Here is a 26,105-nt window from a genome sequence, read left to right as displayed (position 1 = left end):
CAACCATACTCCTCTACACAAGACTCTCCTGGCTTGAAATAAAGCATAATTCCTAGCTGGGTGTGGTAGCACATGCCTGTAATCCAAGCTTCTTGAAAGACACAAACAGGAGGTTCATGGTTTGAGACAGGCCCTTACAAAAGTTAGCAATACCTGTCCTCAAAAGGGAAGGCGGGGAGAGGGAGCTGGGAGCAGCGGCGCATGCCTGTGGTCTCAGCATGAAAAGAGGAGGATCCATGATTAGGATCTGAGACCCACTGGGATAAAAGCCCAAGACCCTTCTGAAAAATGCACTAAAAAGAGATTTGAGCAAGGCTCAAATGGCAGAGCATTTGCCTTGCGAGCATGAGTCTTCGAGGAGTTCAATCCCTGGTACTGGGTAAAATCAACCTCACTTGATTACTGGCTGTAACTGGGAGCTAGAGGAGTTAACATGCACAGATCTCAGGTTGAAGGAGCTAATAATACTGGAAGAGTTGGGCACTGTGGTTCACGCCTGTAAGCCTAGCTACTCAGGAGGCTGAGATCTGAGGATCATGGCTCAAAGCCAGCCTGGGCAGGAAAAGTCCAATAAACCGCTCAGAAAACCGGAAGTGGCGCTGTGGCTCCAGTGGTAGAGCCCTTGCCTTGAGCTGAAAAGCTCAGCCCCGAGTTCAAACCTCATGACCGACCAACCAAAAAAAAAAAAAAACCTGGAAGAGCAGCAGCTTTGAGCAAGATGAAAGGCTGAGCAATTGAGAGCCACTGCACACAAAGCTGGTTAATGCAGTCTCTCAGGGGAAAGTGCACAGCGGAACCCAGATGGGATGAAGGAAGGTAAGCCTCCAAGTCTACGTACGGAAACCAACGCGCGCCCACCTGTGTGGAGCAGCCGCTGGGGCCAGCGCCACACAAGGCCAGGGAGGAGCTGGTGAGCTTCCTCAGCCAGGCGCCCTTCCCCCCCCCCCCCCCCCCCCCCGCACCTCCGCCAGTGCTGCGCCCTGGGAGTTCTGGGACAGCAGAGGACACTTGGGAGGCCTGAGTGAGAAATGGAGGAAAGGACCACTTCCTTCTAGACCGGAAGGAGGACAGAGCAGGAGAGAAAAGCAGAAAAGGAACTGAGGATGAACTGAACTATTTCTCTATAAAACAGGAAAGATCTAATTAAAGAGGTATGCAGAAGCAAATAAAGGATTTTCTGTGTTGTAAGGTTTCTCAAAAGGGACTAGACACAGGACAAGATGTTCTTGAGACCATTATGGCATTCTGATCAAATACAGACATTCTACGTATGTCTTAAAATACAAAGCCTGGCATAGTAATTCAGTACTATAACCTCAACACTCAGGACGCTGAAGCAACAGGACAATTATGAATTCAAGGCCAGCTTAGGCTGCAAAACAAGGCGGGGGGAGCGCACCAGCAACCAGGGTGGAGCATAGTGGGAAGCTCAGACCTCTAATCTAGGCTACTCAGGAGGCAGAAGATCAAGATTTGAATTCAGCCAAGCAAACAGTGAGACCCCATCTCAAAAATAAGCTGGGTGTGGTAGTGTGTAACAGTCCATTGAGATCTGAGGACCAAAATAAAGACAAAACAACAGGGGCTGGGAAGGTGGCTCAGTGGTAGAGCGCTTGCCTTGCATGCAGGCGGCCCTGGGTTCGATTCCTCAGCACCATATAAGCAAAAAGAAAAAAGCCGAAAGTGGCACTGTGGCTCAAGTGGTAGAGCGCTAGCCTTGAGCTGAAGAGCTGAGGGACAGCGCCCAGGCCCAGAGTTCAGGCCCCACGACCGGACCCAAAAAAAAAAAAAAAAAAAAAAAGACAAAACAACAAAAAAGCCTGGTAAAGTGGGGAGCCTTGGCTCATGCCTGTAATCCTAGCTACTCAGGAGGCAGAGATCTGAGGATGTGCACAAAGCCAGCACAGGACAAGAACTCATAACACGTGACACTCTTATCTCCAATTAACTGCAGAAAACAGGAAGGAGTGCTGTGCTCCAGTGGTGGAGCACTCACCCTGAGCTGGCCAACAAAAACAAAAAACAAAAAAAAGCCAGTATTTGTCTCACACACCATGAACATTTAAGGGCATCACACTTTTCTGGTATGCAGTTTTAAGAATTCAAGCTAGAGGGCTGGGAATGTGGCTCAGTGGTAGAGCGCTTGCCTTGCATGCATGAAGCCCTGGGCCTCAGCACCACATAAGCAGAAAAGGCCGGAAGTGGCGCTGTGGCTCAAGCGGTAGAGCGCTAGCTTTGAGCTGAAGAGCTGAGGGACAGCGCCCAGGCCTAAAGTTTAGACCCTACGACAAAAAAAAAAAAAAAAAAAAAAAAAGTTTAAGAGTTGCAATGGGAACTTCAGGTCAGGCAAATCACAGTCCAGGTACATGCTTGGGCAAGATAAAAAACCAAAAATCCAGCACACCAAAAGAACTGGAAGCTTGGCTTTAGTGGTACAGTACCTGCCTAGCAATTACACGGTCCTAAATTCACAACTCAGTTCTGTCAAAATAAAATAAATAAATGATTGTTGGACCCCAGTCTCTTTCTGGGGGTCACTCTCCGGCCTTCTGTATTGATGTGTAATTTACCATTGCCATCCACTATGATGTGACATTGACAGAGAGGACCCTGGTCAGGCAGCATGTCCTTAAGCCTCCAGCACGGTGAGCTAAATAAACCTCCTTTGTTTACAAAGTTATCTGCCTCCGGTATTTATTATGCTAATACAAATCTGAAGGCCCTTCCGGATAATTCTGGTCCCTGGCCAAAGCATAGATTTCGGCCTTGAGGTTGTGATTTAACACCTAGGCCTGCTTGCCCCCTCCCCCTACAATGCATAATGCAAAAGTTGGGGGAACCTAGCACTTTTCCCACAACCCTGAGCCTCAGTGCCTCCTCTGTGAAAATAATTCTGATGGGTTAAAAAAACAAAAAACAAACAGGAAGCATGCAAAGGGCGCTCTCTGCTCTGCTCTGCTCTGCTCTGCTGTGTGGACTGCTTGCTGTCAGTAGTGAAGAGTCACAGTGTTTCCTGGAAACCCTTCATTCCTCACAGTGAACTTTAGTATGCCAGCCATCAAGGTAGTTCTTGCCAGATTGAAACTATTTTTTTTGCCAGTCCTGGGGCTTGAACTCAGGGCCTGGGCACTGTCCCTGAGCTTCTTTTGCTCAAGGCTAGTACTCTACTGCTTGAGCCACAGCATCACTTCTGGCTTTTTCTGTGTAAGTGGTACTGAAGACTTAAACCCAGGGCGGGCTTCATACATGCTAGACAAGCACTCTATCACTAAGCCACCTTTGCAGACCTAAAACATTTTTTATACTGTAAAAAATCAGGAATTGGAGACATAGTAGTTGTGTTAGTGTGGGGAGGATTAAGCTCCCATGGCATTTCTGCATTAACTATCAGAGAAACATCATCATCAATGAATGGGTAATTTAAAGTAGACACAGGAACTGGCAATGAAAAGGTTATTTTTCAAAGGATTTGCTACAGTTTCAATCCTGTTTGCATACAAATCTAAACCAATGGAAAGTATACTTCTTGGACAATTTACTGAATATGATGATAAGAATTCTCTCCAATTTTATTTATTTGTTTATTTTTGCCAGTTCTGGGGCTTGAAGTCAGGGCCTGAGCACTGTCCCTGAGCTCTTTTTGCTCAAGACTAGCACTCTACCACTAGCGCTACAGCGCCACTTCTGGCTTTTTCTGTGTATGTGGAATCGAACCACGGCTTCATGCATGCTAGGCAAGCACTCTACCACTAAGCCACCTTCCCAGGCTTCCAATTTATTTTGCGATGCGGTAATAACCTCTCATTATTTCAAAGACTTCTGACTCATCAATGAAAAAGAATGAACTACCAATAAAGGCTAACACATGAATGAATTTCAAAAAGTGAAAGCACATGGGAAGACAGTCTATTAATTCCATTAATAGGAAATTGTAGAAAGTACAGAAACGGATACTTGAAAGGGGTGGGTTGAGGTCAAGAGGAGGGGTTAATGAGTGAAGAGAAGTAGTGGTGGCGAGTGCAGTCAAAAAGCTCCATGCATACCCGACAAAATTTAGAAAAGTGAGGGAAAGAGAGGGTTGGGCAGTTGAAAAGGTGACACTAACCAAGACAGACTGTACTTACCCTGCTTTATAGAATGGCGTTTCCTTTATACAACTACTTAAAAGATTTATTTTTTAATTTTTAAATACAAACGTATCTGGTGACAGAAAGCAGACCTGTAGCTACGTACAGGAAGAGGAGGGGTTGACAAACGGCCTCGGCACTACTGGCATGATGGACATGTTGTCTTGCCCCGGGTGGCAGTTTCACAGGTTATGTCAAACATCATCAAACTGTACCCTTTAAATATGTCATTTCCTTTATATCAACTATTACAAAGAGGTTAAAAAAGAATGCTTACGCTGTGAGTATAGCTCAGTGATAGGGCACTTGCTCAGCATATTCAAGGCCACGAATGGGTGTAAGGAATCCTTTAAATCGTTTGTATTTTAGAGATACATAATGCACTACTTATGAAATGTGATCTCTAGAATTCACTTTAAAGTATCCAATGCGGGGAAGGGGTAGGCAGAAACAAAAAGCCCCCTCTGTCGAGCATTAGTTGGGTGCCGCACTGCCATCCGAGTACGGAAGTTTGGAAAACTGGTGCTAATGCACTTCTCTTCCTGCTCTTCTCTAACTTTACTTGAAGACTTAGGCATCAGGTACTAGTAATACCAGAGGCTAATGCACATGGATGATGAATATAGTATTTATTATTTCATGCCTGACACCCATCAGAACTTACTCTTGTTCTCTTTCCTTCTCATGCCTTCCATTTCTAAAGTAACTCCCTACTTATTCCTGTCTTCCTCCCAGAACTACTCCCACAAATACCTTGCTAACAGGATTTAAGTTTCTTTAAAAGTGTAACAGAGCTAACACACATGCCTAGCGACAGTCTCAGTTAACAAGGCCTTTTCTTGGGGAATGGGGGGGATTGCTGGTTCTGGGACTGAAACTCAGGGCCTGGGGATTGTTACTAAGCTTTGCCGCTCAGGGCTAGCACTGTACTAACTGAGCCACAACTCCAGTTCTAAGTTTTTGGTGGAAAATCCCGTGAGATTTTTCCCTCCTAGGCTGGCTTTGAACCTTGATCCTCAGATCTCTGCCTCCTGCTTAGCTAGGACTATAGGCAAGCACCATCAGCGACTCACCCAGTAGCCCCCATGGATGCTACTCTGAAAATAACCCAGAGCAGCAACAGAAATGGCCGCCACAGCGAGAGCAGGGGCAGCGCGCAGTGTGCTCAGGCCTTTCTGCTTCATTTGGCAGTTCCCTCAGCTCTGCTCTGTCAGTTGGTGGGAGGCTGGGAGCAGCAGAGCTGGAAGGGGAGGCCTTCCATCATGCCCCTGGTCTCCAGAGGATCAGCCATCCACTCACAAAAACACAGCTCCTCAGATCCACTGAATTCCCTTTGGCAACACCCCAACTTTTGTGTGCGTACGTGTTTCTGAGACAGACTCTCACTAGGTGGCCTTTAGATGGCCAAGGCCAGCTCACACTTCTACAGCCTCAGCTGCAGAATGCAGGATTACAGATATGCACCACCGCACCCAGCTCTGTTCTCATTTTTTTTTTTAAGCAACCCCTACCGGCACGACATTGCATCCTACGTGGACTAACCCGGAAGTCAGTGATGATAAGAGGCTAATCAGGGGTTGTCGTGGGCACGCTGTTCTGCTGCTTCTCCACAAGAGAGGAGGGGGAGGAACACACAGTTGACTGTAGTGACAGTGTCCACAGGACAACTGTCCTGGACCGAAAAATGACTAGGCAAATTTCATGTTCTAAAGTCAGAATGGAAAAATCAGACAAGATTATTCTTTTTTTGGGGGGGGGGGGGGGGATCCGGTCGTGGGGCCTGAACTCTGGGCCTGGGCACTGTCCCTCAGCTCTTCAGCTCAAGGCTAGCGCTCTACCACTTGAGCCACAGCGCCACTTCCGGCTTTTTTCTTTTTGCTTATGTGGTGCTGAGGAATCGAACCCAGGGCCTCAGGCATGCAAGGCAAGCGCTCTACCACTGAGCCACCTTCCCAGCCCACAGACAAGATTATTCTGAGACCTTCCAAGACCTTCTCTGGCTTCCTGGTGACCCCTGGCCCTTATCTGTGGCAACTGGTGCTCTCCAGGGTATTCCAGGTCCTTTTTCTGTCTCAAGTATGCACCTTACTGACTCCATGCTAAAGATTATCCGTCCTATTTTCTGGACTTTATAAATCTGACTGCTTAATTAGCTGTACACTCTCCACTTGACGGTTGCTGTCCCTTCAAAATGAAGTGCATCACTCAGTGTCACAACCCCCTCTCTCCACTCCTCCTGTGGTTAAACCACCACCCACCTCCCTCCAGCACCCTTCTGTCTGCAAAGCGGAACCTCCCCCTCCCTCCATCCCCACTTCACTGCCCCCCCACTCTCTCTCTCTCTCTCTCTCTCTCTCTCTCTCTCTCTCTCTCTCTCTCTCTCTCTGCCGGCGCCCCATCCCTCCTGCACAGCACAGCTTCCCACCCCCCCCCCAATAGTCTCCATCCTCTACCTACATGTGTCTTTTAAACATGATATGTGACTGAATCAGTGACGCGTTAAAATGCTGCAGTGGCGTTCCCACACACTCAGGACAAATGCAAACCCCACGATCCATGAAGTCCGGTGTCTGCTGCCGCTTGTACGGCACGCTCCCCTGCGTCCTGGCCTGCGACTCACAGGTGTAAACGTGCTATGCACTCTCACCTCTGACTGGCCAGCTTTCCCTGCAATGGTCAGAGTCAGTACCCAAACCATGCTCTCTGGGGTACCCAGTGCGTTTGCCTCTAACGAAGTAAAATTTGCATATCATACAGATTTAAATGGCTCCCTGGCCCATAAAAATGCTCCTCCACAGTCACCAACAAAATGTGAATTTGGGCCAGGGGCGGAGCTCCCTAGGCATCACGCACTGTAGATGCATTACAATGTATCTGCTCCATTCCATTTCCAACAGGACCTAGAGATAAACTGATGGAGAGTAGGCAACAAAATGGTAGTTGAATGAAGAATAAAGGGCTTTTTAAAGAAACAAAGGTGAGGCCTGAGGTTCAAATGGTAGAACACCTTGTCTAGTAAGTGAGGGGTCCTGAGTTCAAATCCCATCACTGTCCAAAAAGAAAACAATCCTAAATAGCTATCAACAATGTCAGATTTTTATTTAATATTATGACCAAACATTTCTGAAAGACTGTATCCTATATGGAAGGTATTAAGAATGCAGTGTCAGGAAGTGGCGCTGTAGCTCAAGTGGTAGAGCGCTCGCCTTGAGCTGAAGAGCTGAGGGACAACGCCCAGGCCCAGAGTTCAAGCCCCACGACCGACAAAAAAAAAAAAAAGAATGCAGTGTCAGCTTCAGCTGAGTGTACGTTTCAGCACAGGAATTGCTCAGCGTTGGTGTAGCGGTCTGTTTCACAGTAGTGCTATCTCTGTGAAGGTTTGTTTCGTTTGCCACACTGGGTGGGGATCCTCTAAAGCAGGCTTCACCACCCTCCGTGCCCTTCCGAGCCCCTCAGGAAAGGCTACCTAGCACTAGTTGCTGGGCTCTAGGCGCACCACTTCCTATCCAGCAAGTTCGGGGTGGGGCTGGAATCTGCACACAGCACAAGACTGCCACTGATGACTCAGTGGCTCGGGAACCCTGGCCCAAAGGCTGAGCGGCTCCCAGCGCAGTGACGGGTGACACTGACCGGGAGGGCTTCCCAGCCGGCAGCACCACTCTCGGGAGGCTGGGTGGGACGCGGTGCTTCTGATCCCAAGTCCCCTGACAGCCCTCACTTCCCAGCCCGTGGCCACCACTCAAGTCCCCATGTGGGCACCCAATGCTCCCCCGGAAAAGGTTTTTAAATGCCTGTGTCATTTTGATTATTTGGAAAGTCATTAAGTTGCAGAATTCTTTCTCATTAAAATCAACTCTCCAACAATCAAGTCATTAAACCAAGTGGCTCCCAAGTTTATAAAAACCAGATCGCTTTTACTAAAAAGACTATTCCATCAACCGGAAACAGTTAAGTAAACGTCAACTCCATCATTCCTCCAGATGACCAGCCTCCCGCTATTTTCATTCCTCACCTGGGAGCCCCAACCAAGTCTGCCGAAACACATTTAACATGCGTCACGGTTTTGCTCTCATACAGGTTTGGTGAGGACGGCACAGAGACGCATTCTCGCGAGGCTGTCTGTCTCTGTGCAGAGAAGCCAGCCAGGCGCTGAGCCCACCATCACACACCCAGCGGTGTCCACGCGCGCACGCGCAGCCAGCTCCAGAGGGAATATACAAACCACACTGATAGTTGGTAAATACTAAGAAAACCATTAAAATAGCCCAATGAGAGTTATGGAAAATCATAAATATCAATAACCTTATGACTTTAAAAAAAAATACGGAAGAAGCCAGGTGCCACACCATTACTGGAACCGTACTGAAAGTACTGACTTAGTGCTAAGTCTTAGCTTCCCTTTTTGCTTTATTCTAGCAGTAAAAGGTGAAACAGGCCTCAAAGTGTTGACAAATAGTCAAGTTTTGTTGTTTTGTGTGTGTGGGGGGGGGGGTCATGGGGCCTGAACTCTGGGCCTGGGCGCTGTCCCTCAGCTCTTCAGCTCAAGGCTAGCGCTCTACCACTTGAGCCACAGCGCCACTTCCGGTTTTCTGAGTGGTCTAAAGAGAGTCTCACGGGCTTTCCTTCATGCACTGGCTTTGAACCGTGATCCTCAGATCTCAGCCTCCTGAGTAGCTAGGATTACAGGTGTGAGCCTCCGGAGCCCAGCTATTGTCAAATTTTCACATTCAAAATTTCCATTACTGCCAAGTGCTGGTGGCTCACGCCTGTAATCCTAGCTATTCAGGAGGCTGACATCTGAGGATGGCGGTTCAAAGCACAGGCTTGGTGGGTGAGAACCTTATCTCCAATTAATCACTCCAAAACCAGAAGTGGAGCAGTGGGTCAAAGTAGTAGAGTACTAGCCTTGAGCTCAAAAGCTCAGGGACAGTGCCCAAGCCCTGAGTTCAAGCCCCTTAACCAAAAAAAGAAAAAGATAGGCTGGGAAGGTGACTCAGGGGTAGAGCGCTTGCCTTGCATGCATGAGGCCCTGGGTTGGATTCCTCAGCACCACATAAGTAGAAAAAGCTGGAAGTGGTGTTGTGGCTCAAGTGGTAGAGCGCCAGCCTTAAACTGAAGAGCTAAGGGGCATTGCCCAAGCCCTGAGTTCAAGTCCCTTGACCAACAAAAGAAAAAGATGGGCTGGGAATGTGGCTTAGTGGTAGAGTGCTTGCCTAGCATGCATGAAGCCCTGGGTTCCATTCCTCAGTGCCACATAAACAGAAAAGGCCAGAAATGGCACTGTGTCTCAAGTGGTAGAATGCTAGCCAAAAGACTCTCGGGGGAAGTGCCCACGCCCTCACTTCAAGCTCCAGGACTGGGGGGGGGGGGGGGGGGGGAGGGAGAAGGTAAAGAAAAAATTACCATGGGGCTGGAAAGGTGGCTCAGTGGTAGAGCACTTGCCTTGCATGCATGAGGCCCTGGGTTCGATTCCTCAGCACCACATAAGCAAAAAGAAAAAAGCCGGAAGTGGTGCTGTGGCTCAAGTGGTAGAGCGCTAGCCTCGAGCCAAAGAGCTGAGGGCCAGCGCCCAGGCCAGAGTTCAGGCCCCACGACCGGACCCAAAGAAAAAATTACCATTACTAAAAAAGTTTTTATAATTCATTCTTGATTTTATATACTTTTTGCTAATTTGTGTTAATGTCCATTTTGTGCTAATGTCCATTAGTGTTTTTTTATAATAGCTAAACAGTTTATTCTCTAGACTGACAACAAATTTAAAAAATCTTTATGGTTCTGACAAGCCAGGCACTGGTGACTCATGACTATAATACTAGCTAATTCAGAAGGCTGAGATCTGAGGATTGTGGTTCAAAACCAGCCCAGGCACAAAAGTCTCTCATCTCCAATTAACCACCAGAAAAATAGAAGTGGAGCTGTGGCTCAAGTGGTAGAGGTCTAACAGGGATAGCACTCACTCCCAGAGTTCAAACCCTACCACCCACCAAAAGAAAAAAGAAAGTCTGATTAATAAACAGACAAATGAAAGAGCAACAAGACTGAATATTGCAGAGACTAGAAAAAAGGGAAAACCAAATTCCATTTAGGTCAACTTCAGATAACAATAATCCTTTTCATGAATCTACTTGTAGTACACTCTTGGTGGAAAAGTAAATAATTCTACTTCTCTCTTCCAGAGGTAGCCTCATTCTGACAAAGAAAGCATCTGGCCCTCAGGTGACAGATTTTATTAAGGACCAATCGCTTTAAGAAATGAGTCACAAGGAAATCCAAACAAGCTGGACTTTCAAGCAGGAAATTATCAAAGTTTTCCAGAAAGGATCTGACCTGAGGCCAGGGGAAGGAGTTCAAAACATGTTGGCCTTCTAAGAACAAGGCAGGGGCGTAGTGTGGGTGTAGTGTGTCTTCCCTCTGCTATCTGACACATTTGTCTCTAATCCCTGGAAACCAATTTTCTCCACTTGTGTGTGTGTGGACACATTTGTCTCTAATCCCTGGAAACCAATTTTCTCCGTTTATATCATTCTGAGGAATCAAACCCAGGACTTCATGCATGCTAGGCAAGCACTCTACCACTCAGCCACATTCCCAGTCCAAATAATATATTTTTATACACATTTATACTACTTGAGCCACAGTTCCATTTCCACCTTTTGCTGGTTATTTTGCTGGTTATCCTAAATCTCAGCCTCCTGAATACTCAGCTTCGTGTGTGTGTGTGTGTGTGTGTGTGTGTGTGTGTGTGTGTGTGTCGGTTGTGAGACTTGTGTGTGTGTGTGTGTGTGTGTGTGTGTGTGTGTGTGTGTCGGTTGTGAGACTTGAACTCTGGGCCTGACTGTGTGTGTGTCGGTTGTGAGACTTGAACTCTGGCGTGCGTGCGTGCGTGCGTGCGTGCGTGTGTGGTGAGACGAACCCTGGGCCTGGTGAGATGAACTCTGGGCCTGGCTGGGCGCTGTCCCTCAGCTCTTCAGCTCAAGGTGAGCACTCTACCACTTGAGTCACAGCACCACTTCCGCTTTTCTGGTGATTAATTGAAGATAAGAGTCTCACACACAATTTACTACCAGAAAACTGGAAGTGGCGCTGTGGCTCAAGTGGTAGGGCACTAGCCTTAAGCTGAACAGCTCAGAGACAGTGCCCAGGCTCAGAGTTTAAGCCCACAACCAACCAAAAAAAAAATTGGGTGCCAGTGGCTCATGCCTATAATCCTAGCTACTCAGAAGCTAAGACTTGAAAGATCAAAGTTCACAGCAGGCTGAAGCAAATCTTTATGACTCATCAGTAGTCTGCCAGCAAAATCCCAGACTGCAGTCACAGTTTAAGTGGTAGAGTGCGAGCAGTAAGCAAGCAAGCTGAGTGGAGTTTAAGCCACAGTACTAGCACAATAAAAAGGAAAAAAGTTCAGTGTGCTGAGGCTATGCCAGTCTCAGATAATTAAGCTCTGACTTGTCTTTAATTATAGATAGTCTGTGCTATCAGCATTTTTTTTCTCTACAACAGTACATGACCTAGATTTTCCCTGCCTACACTGACTTAAAATTGAAGTGGGTTTTTTTTGTTGTTGTTGTTGTTGTTGTTTTTTGTCAGTCATGGGGCTTGAACTCTGGGCTTGGGCGCTGTCCCTGTGCTCTTCAGATCAAGGCGAGCAATCTACCACTTGAGCCACAGTGCCACTTCCCATTTTCTAGTGGTTTATTGGAGATAAGAGTTTCACGGACCTTCCTGTCCAGGCTGGCTTTCCACCATGATCCTCAGATCTCAGCCTCCTGAGTAGCTAGGATTACAGGCGTGAGCCACTGGTGCCCGGCTGAAGTGGGGGGTTTTTGTTGTTTTTTTTGTCAGTCATGAGGCTTGAACTCTGGGTCTGGGCGCTGTCCCTCAGCTCTTCAGCTCAAGGCTAGCACTCAACCACTTGAGCCACAGCGCCACTTCCGGTTTTCTGGTGGTTTATTGGAGATAAAAGTCTCACAGACTTCCTGTGTGGGCTGGCTTTGAACCGTAATCCTCAGGATCTCAGCCTCCTCAGTAGTTAGGACTACAGGCTCCAACCACCAGCGCCGATCACCAAGCGAAGTTTCTTATCAGTGTTTGCTTCTCTCCTATTTCTGTCCACTAATGACAATGTGAGATGAGGATCCAGCACACTGACTCTAAACAAAGGCTTAATGCTTTGCTTCATTCTTGGAGTTTGTCTACGTTCATAAAACTCAAGAAAAAAAGTTTTTTTTCCCCATGATATTGGTGTTATAAAAGCAACTTTATTTTAATCATTTAAAAAACTCATGACCTTATAAAAAGATGCAGACTTACACACTCTAACACAATGACAGAACTTATAACTGAAGATAAACACAACAATCTTCCAGATGTGGTCAGATGACTTGCAAACAAAGACCTTTTTAAGAAATGCTCCAATGTTCACTTAAGCTGCCAGTTAATAGCAGCTCAGAGACCCCACTTAGCACTGCTAGCTACAATAGAGAAGATTTGTTTATGAACATAAAAACGTCAGACCATGATGGACATAAAGAAAAAAGTTAAAATCTGAGCTTATTTTTAATTATTTGACCTCAACTGGTTTTTTTCTTCTCATTAAGATGTTGTTTTCTCTGAATTTATTTTCCTGCAAGTTGTCATAATAAACATACTATAACCAAAGTAGTAGCCCATGTATAGCATATATGTAATATATTAGCATTCAGAAGCTTTGGGAGCAAGAGGTCTGAACCATCCAGGCCAGGGTAAGTTACCCAGTCAGATCTACATGAGATAGGCATTCACTAGGAGTACTCAAAACATTCTCCTGGGAATGTGTTCATGGGGCAGGAGGACTAGAACATTGCTTTTCACAATTTTTAAAAGTCAAGCTCTGTTAATGACTAGCATATAAATTGACCTATGGCTATTAGCTCCATTTAGTTTTATGAAAATTACTAAAAGCAGAGCAAGTAACAAGTGCTGAGCTTCAATTAATGCTTAACCATATTTGAAACTAAATACAAAACTGAAGTAGTTGTGTTAAAATATCTTCATTTAATCATCAGCATTTCATCTCAATGCATCATTCTAAATACTCTGAGGGACTGACCTATGCGATACTATACATAGCATATGCAGAAGTGTGGAAGGGCTGAACTGGGGAGTTTCATTTCAAGAAGTATCTATTGTAATCCTAGGGCTGAGAAGGTGGCTCAGTGGTAGAGTGCTTACCTTGCATGCATGAGGCCCTGGGTTCGATTCCTCAGCACCACATAAGCAGAAAAAAAAAAAGCCAGAAGTGGCGCTGTGGCTCAAGTGGTAGCGTGTTAGCCTTGAGCTGAAGAGCTGAGGGACAGCACCCAGGCCCAGAGTTCAGGCCCCACGACTGGACCCAAAAAAAAGAAATATATATTGTAATCCTGAGGCTCATCCGCTAATAGTTAAATAAGCCAATATTCCTGTTCACCAGTATTAAAATGCAAGACAAAACAAGGTTCAATTTCAAAGCAATGCTACTATAACTGTCCACAATAGGTTAAAAAAAAATTACAAGAATGATAATGCCATATGTTGATGCAATAATGGAACACTCAAACTGCTGGTGGGAATATAAATGGCAACATCATATTTAGAACTATTTTGTCTTTTATGATTAAATATTCTTAAGATGTCAGTTACTTCACTGGTAAGTACATAATCTAACAGACTCTCCTCAAAGGGTCTCCTGACAATACCCACAAATGAACAGAAGTGTGATTTACAACAGGTTCATGCTGACAGCCCAGTTTTTCAAAAGATGTACAATAGAAGCTGGGTGCCAGTGGCTCACACCTATAATCCTCGTTACTCAGGAAGCTGAGATTTAAAGACAGAGACTGAAAGCCAACCAGGTAGAAAGTCCATGAAACTCTTTATCAACAATAAACCACCAGAAAAACACCAAGTGGCCCGATGGCTCAAGTGGTAGAGCACTACTAGCCTTGAGCTAAAGAGCTCAGGGACAGCGCCTAGGCCCAGAGTTCAAGCCCCATGACCTACCAAAAAAAAAAAAAAAAAGACTGAAACTGAAGTTCAGCTACCTGCATCAATACTGATCAATCTTGTAAGAGTGAATTTAAAAAAAAAAAAAAAAAACAAAGATTAATCCAATGATTTGGTTTTAAAGTCTAAACAGGAAAAAAAACTATGTTGTTTAGGGCTACTTGTACAGATGATGAAATTATGAAACACAACTAGAACTGATTTGAAAATTGGGATAGCTCTTCCAGATAGGTGCTGATTGGAAAGGACACAAGAGGCTACTAGGGTTCTAACAAAGTCTTAATTATTTACCATGCTGCACATTTATACATAAAATATACCTTCCTATTCATTTGTTGGAATACAGTTATGCTGGGTCCTATCTTCGAGGGATAACTACTAAAATAATTACGGATAAAATGACATGACCTGGATCTGGTTTGAAAAGTAATACAGGAAAAGCAGGAAATGAATAGAATAAGATTAAGAATAGACAGGAAGTGAAACTGTTCAAGTTGAGACAAGAAATGAGTCCATTATACTACTATTGTGTTCAAAATGTCTTAGGTGTACATGATGGATCAAGTCTGTAATCCTAGAGATTAGGGGACTGCAGTTCAAGGCTAACCAAGCAAAAGTTGGTCATAAGACTCCATCTCAACCAAGGTCTTGGAAAGGGGGCTCATTCCTGTTATCCCCAGCAATGAGGATCACAGGCCGAGCCAGCATGGGCACACTTTTTATTAAGTAAATCCATTCACCATTCTCATTTAATGGTTTGAGAAAATTGTAGTTTTACATGAGATTAAATAAATCAAGAACATGTTCATTCGTGTTTTTAGAAAAAGTAAAAAAGGGGGCTGGGAAGTTGGCTCAGTGGTAGAGCGCTTGCCTCTCACACATGAGGCCCCGGGTTCGATTCCTCAGCACCACATAAGCAGAAAAAAGCCGGAAGTGGCGCTGTGGCTCAAGTGGTAGAGCGCTAGCCTTGAGCTGAAGAGGTGAGGGACAGCGCCCAGGCCCAGAGTTCAGGCCCCATGACTGACCGAAGAAAAAAAAAAAAAAGAAAGAAAGAAAAAGTAAAAAAGATGACTTTTCTTACCATAGTTGCATCTCATTTAAGGTATGGAATTTGAGTGGCTGTACCTATGGAGATACAAATCACTTGAGCTATCACTATCCTGCTTCATACAGACCCCCAGAAATCATGAGTACCACACCTAACTGAACTGTTGGCTCCTCCTGTCAGGCTGCAGTAGTGGCTTTGAGATCATCTAGGTATTAGGCATATGGCCTCCATTTACTCAGCCATTCCCTAAAGAAACCTAGAATCTGTTACTTGAGACTCAGGTCTCCCTGGATAACCCAGACTGACCCTCAAACTCACTATGTAGCGTAGCTAGACCGACCCTCCTGACTCAGCCTCCCAAGTGCTAGGATTACAAGCATGTGCCACCATCCTAAGCAAGAAACCTTAAACTGTAAACTCCAAGCACTGTGTTCTTCCTCTGATTCCTCATGGCAGGTCCACCACCATCATTTATTCATTCTCCTTTTCTTTAGCTATTATAAGTTAAAACAAAGTCAGAATGGCAACAAGAAATAGCAAGAAAAGTCACCCCCAAGCATAGACCACTAACCACAGCAGAGGAGGTCTAAAGGCTGCAAACCACCTTAGAAGTGCACGTCCATCCATTGGCTTCTTTGTTCAACACTATCCAGTGATTTCCCATTTCACAAAGAATAAAACTCCAAGTCTTTTCATGACCTGGAAGGCCAAACATGAACTGGCGCGTGGTTACCTACCTGACCTCATTCCCACTGTTCCCTTGGCTCAGGCCATGCTGTCTTCTTACTGTTCCACTCACACAACAATCTCTACTTCCAGAACTTTTGCTCATTCTTGTCTCTAACTAAAATCTGTTTGCCTCAATTCCTACTGGCTTACTCCCTGAAGTCTTTGCTTTTTTTTTTTTTTTTGTCGGTCGTGGGGCTTGAACTCTGGGCCTGGGCGCTGTCCCTCAGCTCTTCAGCTCAATGCGAGCGCTCTACCACTTGAGCTACAGCACCGCTTCCGGTTTTCTGGTGGTTTACTGGAGATAGGAGTCTCACTGTCTCTCTTGCCCGGGCTGGCTTTGAACCTCGATCCTCAGATCTCAGCCTCCTGAGTAGCTAGGATTACAGGCGTGAGCCACCAGCGCCCGGCTAAGTCTTTGTTTCTTATACAGCATGTGATCAGAGGCCTTCTCTGAACACTGTTTAAGCATCCCAATTCCTCCCACATCACTATTTCTTTTTCTGCTTTCTTTACACCACAGAGCAATTACAACCACCTGACAGCACATATACTTATTTGTACACTAAACGCCCATTTGTACATTAGATACCTCTGCCACTTCATTATCTGACTCACTGCAGAAATTCCAGAAATGTTACAGGTGCCAATAACAGAGACTGTGTAGACAAGTCTAAAGTACATTTCAGACACAAAATGTTTATCAGGGCCACACAGGAATTCAAATTTGGATGCAGAAACATAAACATAAATGTGAACATAAATGTGTAGCACTCGTGTTCACTGGTTTTTCCTGTCCTGAGGCTTGAACTCGGCCTAGCCACTGTCCTAAGCTCCTTTTGCTCCTTTTGCTAGGATTCTACCAGTGGAACCACAGCTCCACTTCCAGCTTTTTCTGTGACTAATTGGAGATAAAGAGTCTCCTGCCCGGGCTGGCTTCAAACTGCAATCCTCAGATCTCAGCCTCCTGAGTAGCTAGGATTCAGGGCCTGAGTCACTAGCGCCCAGCTAATATTCAGTTTTTAAGGGTACCTTAGAAATTCACCAAGACAGGCTCGAATCCTGAAAACAGCCAATAAAACTTTTTAAAATTAAGCTGCAAGGTAGCAACCATCCAATTTAAAAATCTCCAATCTTAGCTTTATTTAGCAATAGTAACTATAACATTTATAGTCAACTAAAACATGTTGGATTACTATTGCTTGAAATATAAAGGATTCTTACTGGATGTACTTTGCTAAAATCAAAGAACAGGAACAGAAAAATGATTCTTAGGCTACAACTCAGAAAACTGCATTCTATTTTCGTTCCTAGATGGGGCGGTTCCTTTTTTCACACTTGGAATGTGCCAGTGCAGAGGGTGACATAGAATGTGGGAGAGCTGGCATGCAGCACTTTATTGCAGTAAATAGTTTAGAAAACTTCAAAGATGACCAAGTAGTTTTTCAAATAGGCAATCTTGCTATTTCTAATAGAACTGCAAACATGTATTTTTCATAGAATATTAAGAGTCATAAAGATGTGACTGACTGCATCTTCTTACTGCATCTTCTTCCCATTTAGTATGAGAATTGAACCCAGGACCTGATGGTGCTCTACCACTTGAGCTAACATCCCCTATTCCTTTTACTTTTGAGACCATACTCTTAGCTGAGGCTGGCCTTCAATTTTCTGCCCTCCTGCCTTCACCCCCAACCCAACCAAGTCACCTCCCACATAGTATGATTACAAGAATGCACAGCAATACCTCGCTTATGACTGAATTCTTTAACTTTGTTTCCTAATGGTAACAAGCAAGCTATCTCTCACAATGGTGAGAAAGTCTCCTTTGTTTTACTGTCCCTCAGAAGCTCTACAAAAAAGTCAGATGTTTATGTGATTTTTAGAGTATTGTACATAAATATGTACTTACTAAAGAACTGATATTAAATTTCTATATAAAAACAAAACAATAAGAGGTTACAAAGCCTTTCTACACAGAAAATGTATTTCTGAATCTTATAACTACAAGGTCCAATGCTCTACCTACTTAAATATCCAACCTATCTATCTCATTCCATGTTGGCTATGAATAAGTATAACTATCTGTTTCTGGGAAATAATTCACCTTTCTTATCTACATTGTAATTATTGGCAAGAAATTATTTACTCTTTAAAAATACAACAATCTATAATGAACAGATGACACTGACACTGTATGAAAGGAAATGTACTTTACATATGTAAATGTACCCCCTATATATCATCTCTAAGTTAACAATAAGTTTAAAAACATATATATGTATATATAAAGCAATTTGAAGTGACATTGTCCAAAAAGAAATATACTCTTTACCTTACTTATACAACTGTAACCCCTTTGTACATCATCTTTATATTAACAATAAAAAACTTAAAAAGTAAAAATATAGCAATATGACTTTGTTTCTGGTCTAGTAGCTAAGAAGTTCAGAAGTAACTACTCCCGTGATACATTAAAGGGCTACAAAAACTGAAAACCAACAACTCTTAAATCCATCAAAGAACTAAGGGCCCAGAGATAACTCTACAAGATCCAATACTCCTGGGCTGAGAAGGTGGCTCAGTGGTAGAGCGCTTGCCTTGCATGCCTGAGGCCCTGGGTTCGATTCCTCAGCACCACATATGCAAAAAGAAAAAAGCCAGAAGTGGCGCTGTGGCTCAAGTGGTAGAGCGCTAGCCTTGAGCTGAAGAGCTGAGGGACAGCGCCCAGGCCCAGAGCCAGAGTTCAGGCCACATGGTCCCAATTTAGTGAGAACCTGTGCCATGTGGAATAAGCTCCCATCAACATACTCACAGGCTGAGGCTGCTCCGCGATGCAGCAGTTGAAGCACAACCAGAATTCACTCATGCTTACAGTCCCAGGCAGCAATGAGCACCAAGACGTTCCAGGCCTCAATTCAGGAAGCTCCACGATGATCCTCAGTATGGTGAGGGCCCAATCAAAATAACAATGGTATTGCACTGGGGTTTTATTCTTGTATTTTATACAGTCAACTTGAAGGAAGTGTCAGATTCTTTCCTTTCTTTGCTTCCTCCACAGAGACACTTTCTGAACCAGCAGGGAGATATAAAATGGCTGTTGTAATCTGAGGCCTTGCAAGACAGCAGATCGTCTAGGGAAAAAAAGTCAAAGAAAAATTAACTACTTTTATTATCTTGCCATCTTTCATTTCTTCAATCTGTGATAAAAATTAAAAGAAAGTATTATCTTAAAAAGTATCAATTGAAAAACACATTTCTTTTTCCCAGCCTCTTAACAAGCTGATAATGAATTTTTTACTATTTATTGAGGGTCTAGAACTGAGGTTTTTAACAATATGAACAAAAGGAAGTTCTTGCTTTCATAGAGTATTCTATATTATAACTATAAAAGTGTGAATTATTTTACTAAATTTTGGTGGGCATAAGGGTATGCGCACACGTACGTGCCAGCGTGTGCGCACACACGCGCGCACACACAGACACACACAGACAGACAGACACACACAGACACACACAGACACAGACACACACAGACACAGACACACACAGACACAGACACACACAGACACAGACACACACAGACACACACACACACAGACACACACACACACAGACACACACACACACAGACACACACACACACACACACACACACACACACACACACACACACACACACACACACACACACACACACACACACACACACACACACACACACACACACACACACACACACACACACGAGGTCCTAGGGCTTAACCCCAGGACCCTAGGTGCTATCCCTGAGCTTTTTTTGCTTAAGACTAGTGTTCTACCACTTAAACCACAGCTCCACTTCCAGCTTTTGGTTAGTTAAATAGAGATCAGAGTCTCACTGATTGCGGCATTCCTGGGCTGGCTTCAAATCTCAATTCTCCTATCTCTGCCTCCTGCGTAACTACAATTAGAGGAAAGAGCCACCAATGCTTGGCTCTGTTTGTGTTTTTTTTAATCACTAATTATATTGTCATACAAAAGTCTCTATTTCCAAAAAGAAATATTAGTCATTGTCATGTTTCTTCAGGAGTCTTGTTTTCATACACAAGTGACATAGCAGCCCAGTCTAGAAAGATAATCATGTAGCTATAGTTCATCAAAAACCTTTCGGTGGGCTGGGAATGTGGCTCAGTCATAGAGGGCTCGCCTAGCATGCACGAAGCCCTGAGTAACATAAACAGAAAAAGCTGGAAGTGGTGCTCTGGCTCAAGTGGTAGAGGGCTAGACTCGAGTCAAAGCTCAGCGACAGTGCCGAGGCCCTGAGTTCAAGCCCCAGGACTGGCAAAAAGCATGCATATATATATATATATATATATATATATATATATATATATATATATATATATATATATATATATATATATATATATATCACCTTTCAGTTATCAACTTGGCACCTGTAATCCTAGCTACTCAGGAGGCTGAGATCTGAAAATCAAAGTTCAAAGCCAGCCCAAGGAGAAAAGCCCATGAGAAGCTTATCTCGCAATTACCTACCAAAAAGCCTTAAGTGGAGGTGTGACACAAGTAGGAGAACACCAGCCTTGATCAAAAACACTAAAAGACAGCACCTAGGCCCTAAGTGGAAGCTCCACGTAAGTACTAGCACACCTAAAAACAAAATAACTTAAAATTATCACTTTATCCACTGACATAAATTAGGTTAATCATTTTTCCTCCAATATTTATCATTTCTCTATGGTAAAACTTTTCAAAATCCTTTTCTTTGAATGTTTCTAGAATGAACAAGAAGTACATCGTTATCTCTAATTCTCTATTGTGCAACAGTATACCAGTTATTGCCCTAACTGTGTGACTGAGTGTGTACCCACTGACTCAGTGCTGATCCTAACTCCACCCTGGTCAAAGACCTTGATCACTAAGCCAAGCAGACAAGTCTCCTTGAAGCCATTTGTTTTTTTTTTTTTATTGTCAGGTGATGTACGGAGGGTTACGCTTACATACGTAAGGCAGTGAGCACATTTCTTGTCAAACTTGTTACCTCCCCCCTCATATTCCTTGTAGCCATTTCTATGAAGACAAATGTGCCTTTGTTTAAAAACTCCTGTGCTCAACACTGTTGTAACACACAGACAGGACTGGTTATTTTCAAGCCTATTATTTGGTTTAGTCCTTGTACATCACATTCCCTCATTTACATGTAAATTGCTAAAAATTATTTTCAAATATTAACGTTACACAGGGAATTACTATACTTTCCTCTTTTTAACTATGCCTGTTTAATACTTAAAATGAAAAAATGGCACTTCCCAATTCATAAAAAATTTCCCGGGGGCTGGGAAGGTAGCTCAGCGGTAGAGTGCATACCTTGCAAACATGAGGCCCTGGGTTCGATTCCTCAGCACCACATAAACAGAAAAAGCCAGAAGTGGCGCTGTGGCTCCAGTGGTAGAGCGCTAGCCTTGAGCTGAAGAGCTGAGGGACAGCGCCCAGACTCAGAGTTCAGGCCCCATGACCGGCCCAAAAAAAAAAAAAAATTCCCAAATTCAAATTTCCTTCACATTTAGAGTAAAGCTATTATTTATTTCATAAAATTTGAAGTGTATTTTTTGCCAAGCGCTAGTAGCTCAGGCCTGTAATCCTAGCTGCTCAGGAGGCTGAGCTCAGAGGATCACCACTCAAAGACAGCCCAGGCAGGAAAGTCCATGAGACTCTTATCTAATAAACCACCAGAAAACCAGAAGTGGCGCTGTGGCTCAAGTGGTAGAGCGCTAGTCTTGAGCTGAAGAGCTGAGGGACAGTGCCCAGGCCCAGAGTTCAAGCCCCACAACCGACCGAAAATAAATAAATAAATAGATAAATAAATTTAAATGTGAAATGTATTTTCTTCAAATGTTGAGGAAAAGGAATCTTTATACACTGTTGGTGGGAATGTAAATTATTGTACCCACTATGGAAGTCAGTATGCAGGCTCCTCAAAAAACTAAAAACAACATGATCCATCACCACTCTTGAGCACATACTCAAAAAAAAATCCAAGTCAGCATCCAAAAGAGACAGGTGAACACCCATGTTTATTGTAGCACTATTCAAGTTATTGACTTAGCTAGGTATTCATCTGCAGATAAATGGAGAAAGAAACTATGTTACTTACATATAATGAAGTATTATGTAACAATAAAGACCAAAATTATGTCACTGCAGGAAAACAGATGGAACTAGAGATAATTACATTAAGTGAAAAATGCCAGATTCAAAAAAACAAGTATCACAAAAGCAGAGTAAGAACACTGAAGGGGGGAGCTGAGTGCTGGTGACTTGCCCCGTAATCCTAGCTACTCTGGAGGCTGAGATTAGAGGATCACAGTTTGAAGCCATTTTAGGCAGAAAAGTACACAAGACTATCTCCAATTAACCATCAAAATGCTGCACTGGAGGCAAGGTTCAAGTGGTAGAACACCAGTCATGAGCAAGAAAAGCAAGCAAGAGTATGAGAGTACGAGGTCCTGAGTTCAAACCCTAGTACTAAAGGAAAATAAAAGAAGTAGAGGAGAGAACGGGGCACTGGTGGCTCACGCCTGTAATCCTAGCTACTCGAGAGGCTGAGATCTGAGGATTGAGGTTCAAAGCCAGCCCAGGCAGGAAAGTCCGTGAGACTCTTATCTCCAATAAACCACTAGAAAACGGGAAGTGGCGCAAGCGGTAGAGCGCTCGCCTGGAGCTGAAGAGCACAGGGACAGCACCCAAGCCCAGAGTTCAAGCCCCATGACTGACAAAAAAAAAAAAAAAAAAAGTAGAGACTATTTGGGGAGAGGAACAAGATTGTGGGGGAATGAAAATAAATGGGGTAATGGAATAAATATGATAAAAAGTACATTACATACATGTATGACAATAACAAGGAGATGCATTTTACAATATATGCTAATAAAGAAAAAAATTAAAATGTATTGTCTTCTCATTCCTTACTAGTGCTATTAGAATAACATTCACAACTTTACCTAAAGTTTAAGAATGGCTGTTTAGTAGCTATTAGAATAAAATAATGTCATTTGCAGGGAAATGGATGGAACCAGAACAAATCATGTTAAGTGACACATGAGCCAAGATCAGAGACAACCAGCGCATGTTCTCCCTAATATGCAGAAGTCAGATCTAAAATGTGCTGGGAAAAATTACCCAGGATTCTAGATACTCATATACAGTGAGACCGAAAGAGGAAAGTTGAGAGAATCACAAAGGTGCAATATCCAAGCACCTTTTCATGTGTATATAAAATAAACGAACTCCAAAGATGGAAACAAAGGATTTTCTAAATTGTTTTTTTTTAGCTGATGATTCTGTATTCTTTACCTTATATAGTGCATTCAGGTGTGTATCTGTGGAAGGAAGGTAAGGAATCCAAGGAAAAAGGATGAGGAAGTGCAGCAGCGGAGCACACTGAACATGAATGAAACTGAGCTGTACACCTCATGAGTAGAGATGGGAGGCAGGGAACGGGAGAGAATAAGGAAACAGGTAACACTGCACGAGAGGAAATTATTACCTGACTCGTGTAAATGTAACCCCACTGTATTACCACCCCTAAAATAATTTTTTAAAAAAGAAGGGCTGTTTAAAGTACAATGTGTACATCTATGCATTTCTACTAGACAATAAACCTACTGAAATGTACTTTCAAACCCACAACTCCATAGGCTTTTCATTTATTACTATTCAGATTTTAAAATATTTAAGCATGATTTGGAATGTGTTATTAATTATACACTTTCTATCTTCTTGTTTTCCTCAACAAGCTTTCTTTTCAATTTCTTTTTCAAAAGTGTAGAAACCTCAGGAAATGGAAATGTCAGTGGTGGTAGGGGTGTTGTTTTTACTCTGGGGTTTCTGTCTTTGGAGGGGGGCAACGGGGACACAGATGTGGAGGGAGAAAGAACACCATGAAGTCATGGGGCCCAGTAGACATTATGTCAAAAATAAACTAACCTGTGAGCAGGGATGGGAGGGGGAACTGGGGGAAAGCAAAGGAAGGGGTTGTATTGTCCAAAAAGAAATGTACTCAGTACCTGACTTATGAATGGTAACCCTTCTGTACAACACCTTAACAATAAAATGTTTTGGGTTTTTGTTGTTGTTGTTGGTCATGGGGCTTGAACTTTGGGCCTGAGCGCTGTCCCTCAGCCTTCAGCTCAAGGCTAGCGCTCTACCACTTGAGCTATAGGACCACTTCCGGTTTTCTGGTGGTTTATTGGAGATAAGAGTTTCACAGCCTTTCTTGCCTGGGCTGGCTCTGAACCACGATCCTCAGATCTCAGCCTCCTGAGTAGCTAGGATTACAGGCGCGAGCCACCAGTACCCAGCCTAAAATGTTTTGTTTTGGTTTTTTTTTGGAGGGTCCGGTCATGGGGCCTGAACTCTGGGCCTGGATGCTGTCCCTCAGCTCTTCAGCTCAAGGCTAGTGTGCTACCACTTGAGCCACAGCACCACTTTCAGCTTTTTTTTTTTTTTTTTTGCTGCTTATGTGGTGCTGAAGAATGGAACTCAGGGTCTCATGCATGCAAGGCAAGTGCTCTACCACTGAGCCACCTTCCCAGCCCCTTGTTTTTGTTTTTTTAAGTGACACTATCAGAAAATACTGAGTTCTTACCCAAAAAAAGAAAAAAAAATCACAAAAATCTTACAAAAAAATTATTCAACACAAAAATTATTAGTTACCCATAACTATACCAATAGTTACTTCCAATTCTTGAGCTCCAAGTTTCTTAAAATTTATCCATCTTAAAAACCTTATACAAGGACGGGTGCTGGTGGCTCACACCTGTAATCCTAGCTACTCAAGAGTCTAAGATTTGAGGATCACAGTTCAAAACCAGCTCAGGCAGGAAAGTCCTTGAGATTCTTATCTCCAGTTAGTTAACCACCAGAAGTGGTGCTATGGCTCAAGTGTTAGAGCACTCACCTTGAGCTAGAGCACCCAGGGACAGCACGCAGGCCCAGAGTTCAAGCCCCAGGACCGCAAACATGCAAACACACACACACACACATACACACAGGCCCAGAGTTCAAGCCCCAGGACCGCAAACACACGCAAACACGCAAACACACACACACACACACACACACACACACACACATCTTATACACACAGGCCCAGAGTTCAAGCCCCAGGACCGCAAACACACACACACACACACACACACACACATCTTATACTCTGGGCACGCGCGCACGTGCACACACGCACACACATCTTATACTCTGGGCACTGGTGGCTCATGCCTATATGCCTAGCTATTTGAGAGGCTGAGATCTGAGGACTGTGGTTCAAACTCAGCCCAAGCGGGAAAGTGAAACTTTACTTCCACTAAAACTACCAAAAAAAAAAAAAAAAAAAAAAAAAACCCAAAAGCTGAAAGTGGAGCTGTGGCTCAAATGATAAAGTGATAGCCTTGAGCAAAAGAAGCTCAGGAAGTACCCAGTCCTGAATTCAAGCCCCAGGACTGCCACCAAAAACAAACAAACAAAAAAAACCTTATAATTTAAAACAGTCTCTAGATAGCAAAAGGGATGTCATGTAATAGCATCAACATTTAAAGCTGGCTTTAAACACAGCTCAGCACATTCCATACATGAATAAAAGACTAGAGTGGTCTAAAGAAATTTTACTGACTCAAAGATTCGTAAGAAAGACAGGGCTGGGAAGGTGGCTCAGTGGTAGAGCGCTTGCCTTGCATGCCTGAGGCCCTGGGTTCGATTCCTCAGCACCACATAAGAAAAAAGAAAAAAGCCGGAAGTGGTGCTGTGGCTCAAGTGGTAGCGCACTAGCCTTGAGCTGAAGAGCTGAGGGACAGCACCCAAGCCCAGAGTTCAGGCCCCATGACCGGACCTGCCCCCCCCCCCAAAAAAAAGGATTCATAAGACATATAAGAACTTAGAAAAGGCAAGAACCTTAAACATCTTGCTGTCATTCATTAAATAGCTTGAAGTAAATTACCCAAAGCCATTTTAATGAGTGGCAAAGCTTCCTTGAATTTAAAAGCCAGAAATGGAGTAGAAAATGAATTGGCAGGAGTAGCCATAATCAGAGGAGTAGCAGGAAGGAGAGAGGGGGATTATTTCCTGACCAAAATATTAATCAACTCCAGTTCCCTGACTTCATTTCCCTACCTAAATCAAATGTT

General features: G+C 43.8%; 1 protein-coding gene across 4 annotated transcripts in view; it reads right to left on the bottom strand.

Moving 5' to 3' along the window:
* Positions 1–26,105, bottom strand: part of LOC138827197 (CDC42 small effector protein 2) — a 64,898-nt gene that overhangs the window by 9,971 nt on the left and 28,822 nt on the right. For all 4 annotated transcript variants that reach the window (XM_070022694.1, XM_070022692.1, XM_070022691.1 and 1 more), the window contains exon 2: positions 18,737–19,055. In XM_070022694.1, coding sequence (XP_069878795.1) covers positions 18,737–18,790 — 54 coding nt within the window. In that variant the 5' untranslated portion in view covers positions 18,791–19,055. The remainder of the gene's footprint in view (positions 1–18,736; positions 19,056–26,105) is intronic.

The sequence above is a fragment of the Dipodomys merriami genome, unplaced genomic scaffold (assembly GCF_024711535.1).
Source record: "Dipodomys merriami isolate MVZ:Mamm:240054 unplaced genomic scaffold, mDipMer1.0.p SCAF_151, whole genome shotgun sequence".
Lineage (NCBI taxonomy): Eukaryota > Metazoa > Chordata > Mammalia > Rodentia > Heteromyidae > Dipodomys > Dipodomys merriami.
Note: the sequence above shows the minus strand (reverse complement) of the source record. Positions and strands in the feature narration are given on the sequence as shown.